The 13,185-nt window shown below is 45.5% G+C and overlaps 1 protein-coding gene across 1 annotated transcript in view; it reads left to right on the forward strand.

Annotated features, from left to right (window-relative positions):
- Window positions 1-13,185, forward strand: part of MAOA (monoamine oxidase A) — an 86,512-nt gene that overhangs the window by 47,515 nt on the left and 25,812 nt on the right. The window contains exons 4-5 of the mRNA XM_032756758.2: window positions 3,486-3,590; window positions 4,320-4,411. Coding sequence (XP_032612649.1) covers window positions 3,486-3,590; window positions 4,320-4,411 — 197 coding nt within the window. The remainder of the gene's footprint in view (window positions 1-3,485; window positions 3,591-4,319; window positions 4,412-13,185) is intronic.

Here is a 13,185-nt window from a genome sequence, read left to right on the forward strand (position 1 = left end):
GTCAGGCAGTTCTCACTCAGCCAAAAGACATCTTCCAGGCCCCCCTACTGCACTGCTTTAGGGATTCACACGTGCAAAAGTGTTCCCCACATACGTGCATTTCTTTTTAGCAGGTTTGGGTTTTCTGTGAAACGAGAATAGAGAAGCCAGAAACTGATAGAGGTGAAACTAATTGATGAAATCTTTTATCGACAGCAAAGAAGTTTATGTTATGGGCCTTTATGGTCTTCTTGTTGTTTTTTTTTTTTCTTTTGAGACAGTATCGCACTGTCGCCCAGGCTGGAGTGTAGTGGCATGATATCGGCTCACTGCAGCCTCTGCCTCCAGGGTTCAAGCAATTCTCCTGCCTCAGCCTCTCCAGTAGCTGAGATTACAGGTGCCTGCCACCATGCCCGGCTGATTTTTGTTGTTGTTGTTGTTGTTGTTGTATTTTTAGTAAAGACAGGTTTTTTTGTTTGTTTGTTTGTTTGTGTGTTTGAGACAGAGTCGTGCTCTGTCGCTCAGGCTGGAGTGCAATGGCGCGGTCTTGGCTCACCGCAACCTCTGCCTTCTGGGTTCAAGTGATTCTCCTGCCCCAGCCTCCCAAGTAGTTGGGATTACAGGCGCCCATCACCACGCCCGGCTAATTTTCGTATGTTTTTAAGTAGAGACAGAGTTTTGCCATGTTGGTCAGGCTGGTCTCAAACTCCTGACCTCAGGTGATCTACCTGTCTCAGCCTCTCAAAGTGCTGGGATTACAGGTGTGAGCCACCGCCTCTTCTTTTAAAATATTCCATGGCTCCCATTTCTAAAATGATTGCCAGGCCAGATTTTCCTCTTTCCTTGAACTCTTTACTTCTCCTGCCACCTCTGTTTGTCAAGGCTCAGATCAAGGGGTCTTTGGACCTTGTGTGAAATCATACTCAAATTGGCATCTTTCTGTGAATAACTTCATTAGGAATGTGGGACACATTTTGTTGAGTTATATTTATAATACTTTTCTTTATGTTCCCAGACTATTGAGAATATTTATTTATTTGTTTATTTATTTATTTAAGACAGTCTCACTCTGTTGCCCAGGCTGGAGTGCAGTGGTGCAATCTCGGCTCACTGCAACCTCCGCCTCCTGGGTTCAAGCAATTCTTCTGCCTCAGCCTCCCGGGCAATATTTATGTTTTTTAATAAAATTTTTTTCCAAAGCAAAGATCAGTTTTGCATTAGACTATTCCTTGACTATACATGCATTTTACAGAGGAAAATGTAGATTTTTCCAGATTTCAGTTGAAGGAGGAATTATAACAAGGACCAGCTGCTCTGAGGCTGCCCCTGAGCTATTACTTAACCTCAGCCCCTCTCTTCTCCATAGCTATTTTTGTTTTCTATGTAAAATATCTTTGCCCATTTCTCTCAGAGTATGTATTAGCATTTTCCAAGGTTGTTTATGTTCCCTCAGTGGTCGTCTTCCACCCCTGAAGCTTCTTAAGTCTCTATTTTTACTCCTTAGAAACAGAAAAGGCACATGTGGAAGATTTCTAAGTTTCACATTTCAAAGTTCTCTTTCTTTTGGGAAAGAAAAAGTTGGAAGTTTAAAAATGCCTCTAGAACAAACCTATCTCCACGTTCCATCAACTGTATAGGAGGCAGGAAAGCATGTTTTATGAGCAAAGGCTTTGGGAGCAGGAAATTTCCATTCTATGATGTACCAGCTACTGCCGCTGGGCTTTAGTTTCGTTATTTATAAAATGGAAATATCAATAGCGCTTGCCTTCACAGGGTTGGAGTGAGCATTGTATGAGATATTGCATATGAAAGGCTTTAGCCAGTGTCAGGCATAGAGAAGGATCTCAATAAATGTTAGTGATGGTGGTGGTGATGATGATAAAGGATTTGGAGTCTCAAAAAGTTGTATTGCAGCGTTACAACATAACATTTTCAGATAAGAAACGAGGTCACATATTCTGCCAGGGTTATTTGAATTTGCTATGTGGAAGGGAAAATTACTTCTCTGTCACTTAATGGCTGCCATATATTCTTACTCAGTTAGGAGGTGTGCATACACATGCTTGTGATGTCTTGTGTCCTTGCCCTGATGGTCAGGAGTTTTGTTTAAAGCCCTTTAAAAAATCCAATACAGCTTTCAGTATTCTGCAGTGCATGCAGTAGACTTTCTACAAGTAAATGTTTTAATTAAAAAAATCAAATTATCATGCAAATTATAGTGGTAGAAAATATTTTGGCTTTATAAACATTTACAAGACATTGATTTTTAAAGTAAAAGAAATTAAATTAGCAAATAAGGCCTTATAAACTACCTATTTCTGGTCTATTTCCTAGGGACTCACCTCTACTCACCATTGCCTCTCTTAGCACTTTGGCTGTTACACAATGAAATGAAGTTAATGGTTTCTAATAATGAATGAACCATCTTCATGTTAGAGGTCTTGGTACCAAGCAATAGAAACCAACTCAGGCTAGCAAGAGGGAATGTACTGAAAGGAAATGAGAGGACCTACAGAACTGATGTGAGGCTGGAGGACCACACTTGAGAATGAGCAAAGAGCATGAGAGCTCTGGCAAGTTAGGGGCAGGAACCATAGCCATGGTCTTTGTAGCAGGAAGCATCTGCTCAGCACTTAGCCACGGGGAAAGAAAACCACAGTCTACTTTCTTCTCTATGTGGGTGACCCACTCCATGGTCAGAGTCCTCTGAGAGTGTATGACTGGCCAAGCTCAGATAACAGGCTCACAGCCAGGCTATACCGGGAGCTGGGGGTAGGTGTGTAGAAATTTAAAAAAAAACCCTAACTTATCATTTTCTGTAATGGGAGCTGGTAGCTGGGACCATCCTCCCTACACAGCTATACAGAAAAGAAGAGAGGCAATTTCCCAGAAAGAAACCAAGATACTACCAGAAAAGGGGAATGGATGCTCGGCAGCCCACAGTGGCAAGTGCCTGATATTCCACACTGCTAATAATCTGATTCTTTACATCAGGCATAGTCTGTAGTCTAACCAGTCTTTATTAAGCCTTTGTAGACCTTAAAACACAGTATAAGACATTCCACTTTGCTATTCTTGTCCTATATGTGGTCTAAAGACAGTCCTCCACGTCATCATCCTGCTGTTGTCTAAGTGGGAACGGCTTTCTCAAGAGATTAGATGGGAATTCAGGAGTTGAGAATATTGTAGCACCAGCATTAGATACTAGGATGTGCTACCTTTATTTATGTATAATTTCCAAATAAATAGAAATAAATTTAAAGCTATTATTTACTGTAAATTAAAACCAGCCAACACAGCACCAGGGAGATTCTGCACATTTTATTAAATTGGGGCCTGTATAGGTATAATGTATTCAGTTTCCATCAAAGGGAATGTTTCTCACACAGTAGAGGGTCTGGTTACTTTGAAAGTCTTAGGTTGGTTGCTTATTTGTTGTTTTAGAACACCATTCAAATTTAAGGTATTACTCTTTTTGATTGATTCTGTTTGCTTTTATGTTCTAGGGGAAAACATATCCATTTCGGGGCGCCTTTCCACCAGTATGGAATCCCATTGCATATTTGGATTACAATAATCTGTGGCGGACAATAGATAACATGGGGAAGGAGGTAAAATGTGTGTTCAGTTTGCATATGACCCATTACTGAAATAACAATGGCAACTGTTTAATATCCTTCCATAGTGCAGGGAACATTGCTCCGGACACCAATGCATATCATTTCCAATGTACCCAAACTGCAAAGTTGGTCGTATTTCCACTTCACAAATGGGAAAAATGAGTGCCCAGAGATTATGTAATTTACTCAAGACCTCATAGCAAGGGAACCAGCATACCAACCCACTCTCTTATACAAATGCCTGTGTGCCTTCAACTCTATGCTACTGAGCATTTACATGACATATTTTTGCCAAGTATCTCTACTTACAGTTGTCTGTCTGTCTGTAATGCCATTTTAGATAGTAAAGGAGAGAAGGACTTGCTGCCCCAAAGCTTTTTTACTTAGTCTTAGGCTCTGTAATATCAATTTGGGACATAAAATGGGTATTAGCTTTCAATAATAATGATGATGATAATTGTCATCATTATAATAATTACATATAAATTTGTACATAGACATATATAATATTATCACTATTATTATTGTTTTGGCAATGGCATTAGGACACAGAATCCAAAGAACTCTACCCCACTCCCTGTCTCTATATAGAATTCCATGCCAATCACACATTTCAACACAGAGACCAAGAGACCCATTTTCAGAGGTTTTCATGAGGGCCTTCCCAAGAAGAGGTGGCAGTTACCATCAAACCTGAGAGAGGACTTCCTTTCTCTACAGATTCCAGCTGATGCACCCTGGGAGGCTCAACATGCTGACGAATGGGACAAAATGACCATGAAAGAGCTCATTGACAAAATCTGCTGGACAAAGTACGTAGACTTGACCATTCAAAATTTACTTTTTATCTTCCCTTCTCGTCTTTTGTGTCTTGCCTTGAACTGCAGTGCTTTTCTTAACAACTTACAGAAAAAAGGAGGAAACCTAGTAATCTTTCAGTCAATAGCAATGTTGAGGGCACCTCAAAGTAGGTTAGAACAGAAAATGAATCTAAAAATTAAGAAAAGTAGGTGAATGAAGTACAACTTCTTTTAATGAAAGCCTTGTGTGATCTGCAATAAAATCAATAATTGTGTTTTCATATTATGGAAAAGTTGCCTACAAAAGCAGTTTGAAAAGATTTTTTTTAGAAATGTGGTACATTTACACCATGGAATACTATGCAGCCATAAAAAAGAATGAAATCATGTCCTTTTCAGGGACATGGATGAAGCTGGAAGCCATCATTCTCAGCAAACTAACACAGGAACAGAAAACCAAACACTGCATGTTCTCACTCATAAGTGGGAACTGAACATTAAGAAGACATGGATGTGGGGAGGGGAACAACACACACTGGAGCCTGTCAGGGGGTGGGAGGAGGGAGAGCATCATGATAAATAACTAATGCATGTGGGTCTTAATACCTAGGTGATGGGTTGATGGGTGCAGCAAACCACCATGGTACATGTTTACCTATCTAATAAACCCGCACATGTACCCCGGAACTTAAAATAAAATAAAATAAAATAAAATAAAATAAAATAAAATGGTAATCCCATATAGATGTAGAATACTAGGAAACGAGAGGAAATCTAGTCTGTAGTAATAAAAATGTTTTCAATTAGACCATGTGTTATTAGTTTATGTGGGGCCTACTATGTGAAGGCACCATACCAGGCACTGAGGAATGGGGGTGAACTTCTTAGGAATAGCCCCTACCCTCATGGAGTTTATGTTCTTCTAGCAGGCAAGACTGACCTTGAACACAATTGCATAATGCTAGGAGGGTTCCTGTAACAGGGAGAACCTTACATGGTCTGAGGGTAAAAGAAGCATGCTTTGATGAAGCAATCTTTAACCTGAAACTAAGGAGTTAGTGCATCAACTAAGAATGAGCCATCGGGGCAGGGGGGAGTCAGAAAAGGTGAACAGTATAGGGCAATGGTATCTTCCAGGAATGACACAAAGGGACAGGAGAGAGAAAGGAAGAGTGGATGAAGTTGGGGGGATAGTATCTGCCAGGAATAAGCCATGGGGCAGGAGAGAGACAGGAAGAGTGGATGGTGTGGTAGAAATGGTACCTTCCAGGAGTAACCCATAGGGTTGATAATAGTGGGGCAGATGTTATGATCTAAGAATGACACACAGTGTCAAAGGGAGAGAGGAAGGTTGGACAGTGGTGGTGGGAGGAGGGAATGATATCTTCCAAAAATTGCCCACAAGGGCAAGAAGGGAGAAAGGGATAATGGAAAAAGATGGGTGGTGTTTTAGGAAAGACCCACAGAAACAAGGGGAGATGGGGACTGGAAGGGTGGATGGCATTGGGGGATTTTGTCTTCTAGGAATGAGCCACATGGATTAGGGGGAGATAGGAAGGACTGATGGGGTAGGAAGATAGTATGTTCCAGGTATGATCCACAGGTTCAGAGGGGAGACAAGTATAGTGGATGGTGTTTGCCATGGATAAACCACCAGGATAGTGGGGGAGAGAGAAAAGGTTGATGATGTGGTGGGATGGTATCTTTTATGAATGACCCAAAGGGCCAAGGGAAGACAGGAAAGATGGATGTTGCGGGGATATCATCCACCAACAACCCAGAGGTGTAGTGGGGAGACAGGAGGTGTAGATGGTATTACCAGGATATGTCTTCCAGAAATGAGCCACAAAGGCAGGGATGAGATAGGAAGAGTGAATGGTGTGGCCTGGTTGCATCTTCCAGGAATGCCCCCACAGTGTTAGGGAGTGGGGAACAAGGATGGATCCCTGTGGGGGTATGGTATCTTCTAGGAATGGCCCACAGGGTCAAGGAGAAACAGGCAACATTAGGTAGTGTGTGTGTGTGGTTGGGAGATGGGGTGGGGCGGGGGGGTGGGGAGAATGAAATTTTCCAGCTATTTCTCTCTCTCTGGGGAGAGAAAGGGAAGGTTGGTTTGTGTGGATGGAGATGGTATCTTCTAGGAATTACCCAAACCAGAAGGGTGGATGTCTTAGGGGAAGAGGAATTTTCCAGCAATGACCCAGAGGGATGGTGGGGAGACAGGAAACATAGATGGTGAGGCAAGATGATGTATTCCAGAAATGACCCATAGGGCAAGGGGTAGATACAAAGGTGGATGGGGTGAGGGAGATGGTCTCTTCCAGTTATGACCCACAAGGGTAGAGGGGACACAGGTAGTGTAGATCATTTAGCAAAATGGAATTTTCTAGGAATGGTCCACAGGGCAGAGGGTACATAGGAAAGTTTGGTGGTGTGGCAGGATGGTATCTTCCAGGAATGAGCCACACTGGCAGTGGAAGGGGGGAGAAAGGAAGGGTGGATGGTGAGGGGTCATGGTTTCTTCCAAGAATGACTCATAGGATTGTACAGGAATGACCCAGAGGCGTAGCGCAGAGAGAGGAAACATGACTGGTGTGGCAGGATATACCTTCCAGGAATGGTCCACAGGAGCTAGGGGATGCAGGGAAGGTGGGCTTGTTTGCGGGCATGGTTCTTCCTGGAGTAACCCAAAGGGTCAGGGGTGAGAGAGCAAGGATGGATATTGGGCCACGGATAACTTCCAGCAATGACCAAAAGAGATGGGAGGAGATAGGCAGTGTGGAAGGTGACCAGGATGGTATTTCCAGGAATGACCCTCAAGAGTTGGGAGAGACAAGTAGGATAGATGATTTGGTGGAGTGGTATCTTCCAGGAATGAACCAAAGGGGCAGAAGAAAACATGGTACATTGTGTTTAGAGAGATGGAATCTTCCAGGAATGAGTTACCCTGGTGGTGTTTGGGGGGACACTGGAAAGGGTGGGGATAGTATCTTCCAGGATCACCCACAAGGCCAAGGGGGAGACAGGACAGGGTAGATAGTGTGTTTGTAGGGGGAGGGCATGTTACTTTTCAGGGATGTGACACAGGCACTGTGGGGACACAGAGAAGGGTAGATGTTTTGTGAAGGAGGTGGTATCATCCTGAAATGACCCAGAGGGTTTAGAAAGGTATAGCAGGATGATATCTTCCAGGAATGAGCCACACGGTTGGTAGTGGGGGAAGATGGGTGGTATAGAGAGATGGTATCTTCCAGGAATGACTCACAGGAGCAAGGGGGTGACCTGAAGGGTAAAGGTTGTGAAGGGGGATATCTTCCAGTAATCACCCAAAGGGGTAGGGGGAGATAGGAAGAAAAGATAGTGAGGCAGGATGATATTTTCTAAGAATGGTCTTCAGGATGTGTGGGGTTAAGTAAACAGGAAAGGTGGATGGTGTAGGAAGATGGTATCTTCCAGGAATGAGCCACCGAGGTTGGGGTGAAACAGGTAGGCAGATGGTTTCATGGAATGGTATTTTCCAGGAATGAGCCACAGGGCAGGGGGTAGATATAAAGGATAGATGTTATGGAGGAGATGGTATCTTCCAGGAATGAACTACAAAATTGAGGAAGGAGGGGAATGATGGATGAGCTAGGTGGATGGGATCTGTCAGGATGGCCCACAGGGCCAAAAGAAAGACAAGGCAGAGTGGATAATGTAAGGGAGATAGTACCTTCCAGGAATATGACACAGGCAATGCAGGGAGGCAGGAAAGGGTAGATGTTTTGGTGAGGGAGTGGTATCCTCTCCAAATGACCCAGAGCGGTAGAGGGGAGATAGGATAGTTGAATGACAGGATAGTATCTTCCAGGAATGAGCCACGGTGACAGTGGTGGGGGTGGGAGACAATAAGGGTGTATGTGGATGATATCTTCCACGAATGACCCACAGAAGTCAGGGAAATAAGTTTAAGCAAATGGTATCTCCTAGGAATGTGCCAAAAGGGTAGTGGTGGGGGGAGATGGGAAGGATGGATATTGGGGGGCGATATCATACAGGAATGAGCCAGAGGGGGTAGTGAGGAGTCAGGAATCATGAATGGTGTGGCAGGATATATTTTCAAGGAATGACCCACATGGGCTAAGGGGACACAGGGAATGTTGGCCTGACTGGGGACATGGTATCTTCCTGGAGTGACTCAAAGGGTTGGGGGGAGATAAGAAGGGTGGATGTTATGGGGAATACATTCCAACAATGACACAGAAGGATGGGGCGAGACACAAAGTGGGTAAGGTGAGGCAGGATGGTATTTTCCAGGTATGACCCACAAGGTTGGGAGAGTAAGAAAGATGAGTGATGGTGGGAGGAAATGGTATCTTCCAGGATAACCCTCAGGGGTAAGGGTAAACAGGACAGGGTGGATAGTGTTGAAGGGGTTATATCTTTCAGGAATGTGACTAAGTCTCTGGGGGGAAACAGGGAAGGGTAGATGTTTTATGAGGGAGTGATACCAAAATGACCCAGAAGAATAGTAGGGAAATAGGACAGTTGCATGGCGTGTCAGGATGGTATCTTCCAGAAATGAGCCACACTGGTGGTGGTGGAAAGAGAGAAGAAAGGTAGATGTTATCATTCAAGATGATATCATTCAAGAATTACCCAGAGGAATAGGGGAGAGACAGGAAGCCTGACTGGTGTGGCAGGGTATATCTTCTGGGAATGAGCCACAGGTGTGGGAGAAGACAATCAGGGTAGATGGTTTGGTGGAATGAAATCTTCCAGGAATGACCCACAGGGTCATGGGGGAAAATTGAAGGGTAGACATTGTGGATGGAGATATCTTCCAGCAATGACCCAGAGGGATGGGGGAGACAGGAAATGATAATGGTGCAGCAGGATGGTATCCTCCAGGGTTGAGCCACACTGATAGGGTTGTGGGGGTCATGGTATCTTCCATGAATGACCCACTGGGGTCGAGGGAAGACTGGTAGCGTAGATGGTTTGGCAGAATGTTATTTTACAGGAATGACCCACAGGGCAGAAGGTAGATAGGAAGGTTGGATACAGTAGAAGAGACGGTATGTTCCAGTAATGAACTATAGAATTCGGGGAGTGGGGGAATGATGGATGAGGTACGGAGATGGTATCTTCCAGGATGACCCACAGAGCCAAGGGGGAGACAAGGTAGACTGGATAATATAAGGGGTATAGTATCTTTCAGGAGTGTGAACCAAGCACTGCAAGGAGGCAGGGAAGGGTAGATGTTTTAGGAAGAAAGTGGTATCATCCCAAAATAACCAAGAGGGTAACAGGAAAGTAGAATGGTTAGATGGTGTGGCAAGATGGTATCTTCCAGAAATGAGCCAAATGACAGTGGTGGGGGTGGCAGAAGGTATGGGTGGATGGTATCTTCCAAGAATGATTCACAGAGGCAGGGGGAGACAGGGTACATTGGGTTTAGAGAGATGGTGTCTTCCAGGAATGATACACCTGGGTAGTGGTGGGGGAAAACAGGAAGGGTGGAAGTGGGGGGGATTATATCATCCTGGAATGAGCCAGAGGATTAGTGTTGGGGGGGGTTATATCAGGAATGTGACAAAGGCTCTGTGGGGAAACAGGGAAGCCTAGATGTTTTAGGGACGGTGTGATCACCCCGAAATGATCAGGGGGTAGTGGGGAGATGCAACAGTTGCTTGGCGTGGCAGGATGGTATCTTCCAGGAATGAGCCACACTATGGGTGTTTGGGGAGACCATCAGGGGGATGTTGGCTGGCATGGTATCATTGTGGAATGACCCGGAGGTACAGGGCAGACAGAGAAAGCATGAATGGTGTGGCAGGATATATTTTCCAGGAATGAGTCACAGGGGCAGTAGGGAAACATGAAGAGTAGATGGTGAGGTGGGATGGTACCGCCCAGGAATGGTCCACAGGAGCTAGGGGATGCAGAGAACATTGGCTTGTCGGCAGGCATGGTTTTTCCTGTAGTGACCCAAAGGGTTGGGAGTGGTGGGGGAGATAACTTCCATCCACGACCCAGAGGAGAGGGAGGAGACAGGAAGTGTGGAAGATGACCACGATGGTATCTTCCAGGGATGACCCAAAGGGGCAGAGGGACACAGGGTGGATTGTGTTTTGAGGGATGGTGTCTTCTAGGAATGAGCCACCCTGATGGTACCTGGGGGGACACAGGAAGAGGTATGTGGAGATGGCATCTTCTGGATGACCCAAAGGGGAAAGGGAGAGACAAGGCAAGGTGGAAGTGTTGGGGGGGGGGGTGTGATAGTATCTTTCAGGAATGTGGTATAGTCACTGTGGGGAAACAGGGAAGGGTAGACGTGGTTATATCATCTCGAAATGACCGAGAAGGGTAGGGGGAAATAGGAAGGTTGCATGGTGTGGCAAGATGGTATCTTCCAGGAATGAGCCACACTTGCAGTAGTGGGGGTGGAGACAGGATGGAAGGTGGATGTTGATGGTATCTTCCTGGAGTGACCCACGGGGGCAGTAGGTAACAGTGGATTGGGTTTAGAGAGATGGTATCTTCCAGCAATCTGTCACAAGGGTGGTTAGAGGTCTGGGGGATACTGGAAGGGTGGATGGTGTGGCAGGATGGTATCTTCCAGGAATAAACCCTGGCAGGTGGGTGTTTTGGGGGGATTGTGTCTTCCAGGAATGGACCACAGGGGTAGATGGGATACAGGTAGGGTATGACAGAATGATATTTTCCAGGCATGACCCACAGGGCAGGGGATAGAGAAGAAGGATGAATGTTGCATTGGAGATGGTATCTTCCAGGAATGAACTACGGAATTGAGGAAGCGGGGGAATGATGGATGAGGTAGGGGGATGAGATCTTCCAGGATGGCTCAGAGATCCCAGAGGGAGTCAAGGCAGGGTAAATAATGTAAGAGGGGATAGTATCTTTCAGGAATATGACACAGGCACTATAGGGTCACAGGGAAGGGTAGACGTTTTGGGGAGGAGGCAGTATCATCCTGAAATGACCTGGAGGGGTAGTGGGAAAACAGGAAGGTTGGATTGTGTGGCAGGATGGTATCTTCCAGGAATGAACCACACTGGTGGTGCTTCGAGGAGGACACAGGACCGGGGATGATATCTAACAAAATGACTGACAGGGAAGAGTAGATAGTTCGTGTAGGGGTATAGTATCTTTCAGGAATGTGACACAGGCACTGCGGGGAGACAGGGAAGGGTAGATGTCTTAGGGTGTGGGTGGTATCATCCAGATATGGCTCAGGAGTAAGAGGGAAATAGAAAGGTTGGATGGTGTGGCAATGTGTTATCTTCCAGGAATGAACCACACAGGTGGTGAATGGGGGAGGCAGTAAAGGTGGGTGGTGTTGGGGGATGGTGTCTTCTAGGAATGACCCACAGGAGAAGGGGGAGGCAGGGTGGATTGGCTTTGGAGAGAGCCACAGGTGCGGTGGCTGGGGAGACAAGAAGGGCAGATGGTGTGGAAGGATGGAATCTTCCAGAAACAACCCACAGGGATACAGGGAGACAGGGGTTTAAAGAGATGGTATCTTCCAGGAATGAGCCACATGGGGAGTGGTAGGGAGAGACAGGAAGGATGGATGTTGTTGGGGGTGGTATTCGGGAATGACATAGCTGGGAATGGGGGAGACAGGAAACAGGAATGCTGTAGCAAGATACATCTTCCAGGAATGAGCCACGAGGGCTTGAGGGGAGACATTATGATTGGATAGTGTTGGTACATGGTATATTCAAGGAATTAGCCATAGGTTTAGAGGGGAGACAGCAAGAGTAGATGGTGTGGAGGGGATGATATCTTCCTCTAATGGCCCACAGGTGCACGGGGGAGAGAGGGGAGATTAGATAGTGTTGGGGGAATTATATCTTCTGGGAATGTGACACAGGCTCTGGAAGAGATGGTGAAGGTGGAATTTGGTTGTGGGACAGGGGAGGGGGGGAGGTAATGATATCCCCAAATCACCCATAGTATTAGGATGTCAATAGGAAGATTGGATGGTGTAGGCAGATAGTATCTACTAGGAATGACTTTCAGAGTCAGTGGGGACATGCAAAGATAGAAAATGTGTTTGCGGAGATACTGTCTTCTAGGAATGAGACACAACTGCTGAGGGGAGGCAGGGAAGGGTGTATGTTTTGGGGGCAATGGTACCATCCAGAAATGAACCAGAGGAGTAGGGGGTAGACAGGAAGAGTCAATGGTGTGTGGCAGGATGCTACCTTCCAGAAATGACCCACAGGTACATGAGGAGACAGGAAAGGTTGGATGATGTGGGGAGAATAGTATCTTTCAAGAATGACTCAAAGTTCTCAGGGGAATGGGGAGGCAGGGACAGATAGATGATGTACAGTGATGGAATCTTCTAGGCATAGAGGACAGGGACAAGCTTTTGTGAAGGCCTTGAAGTGAGAAGGATATTTGCATGTTTGAGCAACTGAGTGGACAGTGTAGCTGGACCATAGTGATGACAAGAGCAAGTGGTATAAGGGGAGTTTGGAGGACTGGTCTAGAGGCTGATAGTGCAGGATCTATTGGCCACATTGAAGATTTGTCCTTTCTCCACTGAAGATCATTGAAGGGTTACCTCATTGGCTATAGTGTGGAGGATACAAGAGGAGATGCAGGATGACCAAGTAGGAGCCACCACTGCTATAACCTGGGCATATTTGTAGCCTGGACCAGGGCTGTGGCAATGAAGATGGAGAGGAGAGGATGGGTATTGAAAGAAGCTTATTGACACTTAGAGAGAACCTGGATTAGCATACTTGGAGCTAACTCATAATTTCTTTTTT

The sequence above is a fragment of the Hylobates moloch genome, unplaced genomic scaffold (assembly GCF_009828535.3).
Source record: "Hylobates moloch isolate HMO894 unplaced genomic scaffold, HMol_V3 SCAFFOLD_7, whole genome shotgun sequence".
In the NCBI taxonomy this organism is placed as follows: Eukaryota; Metazoa; Chordata; class Mammalia; order Primates; family Hylobatidae; genus Hylobates; species Hylobates moloch.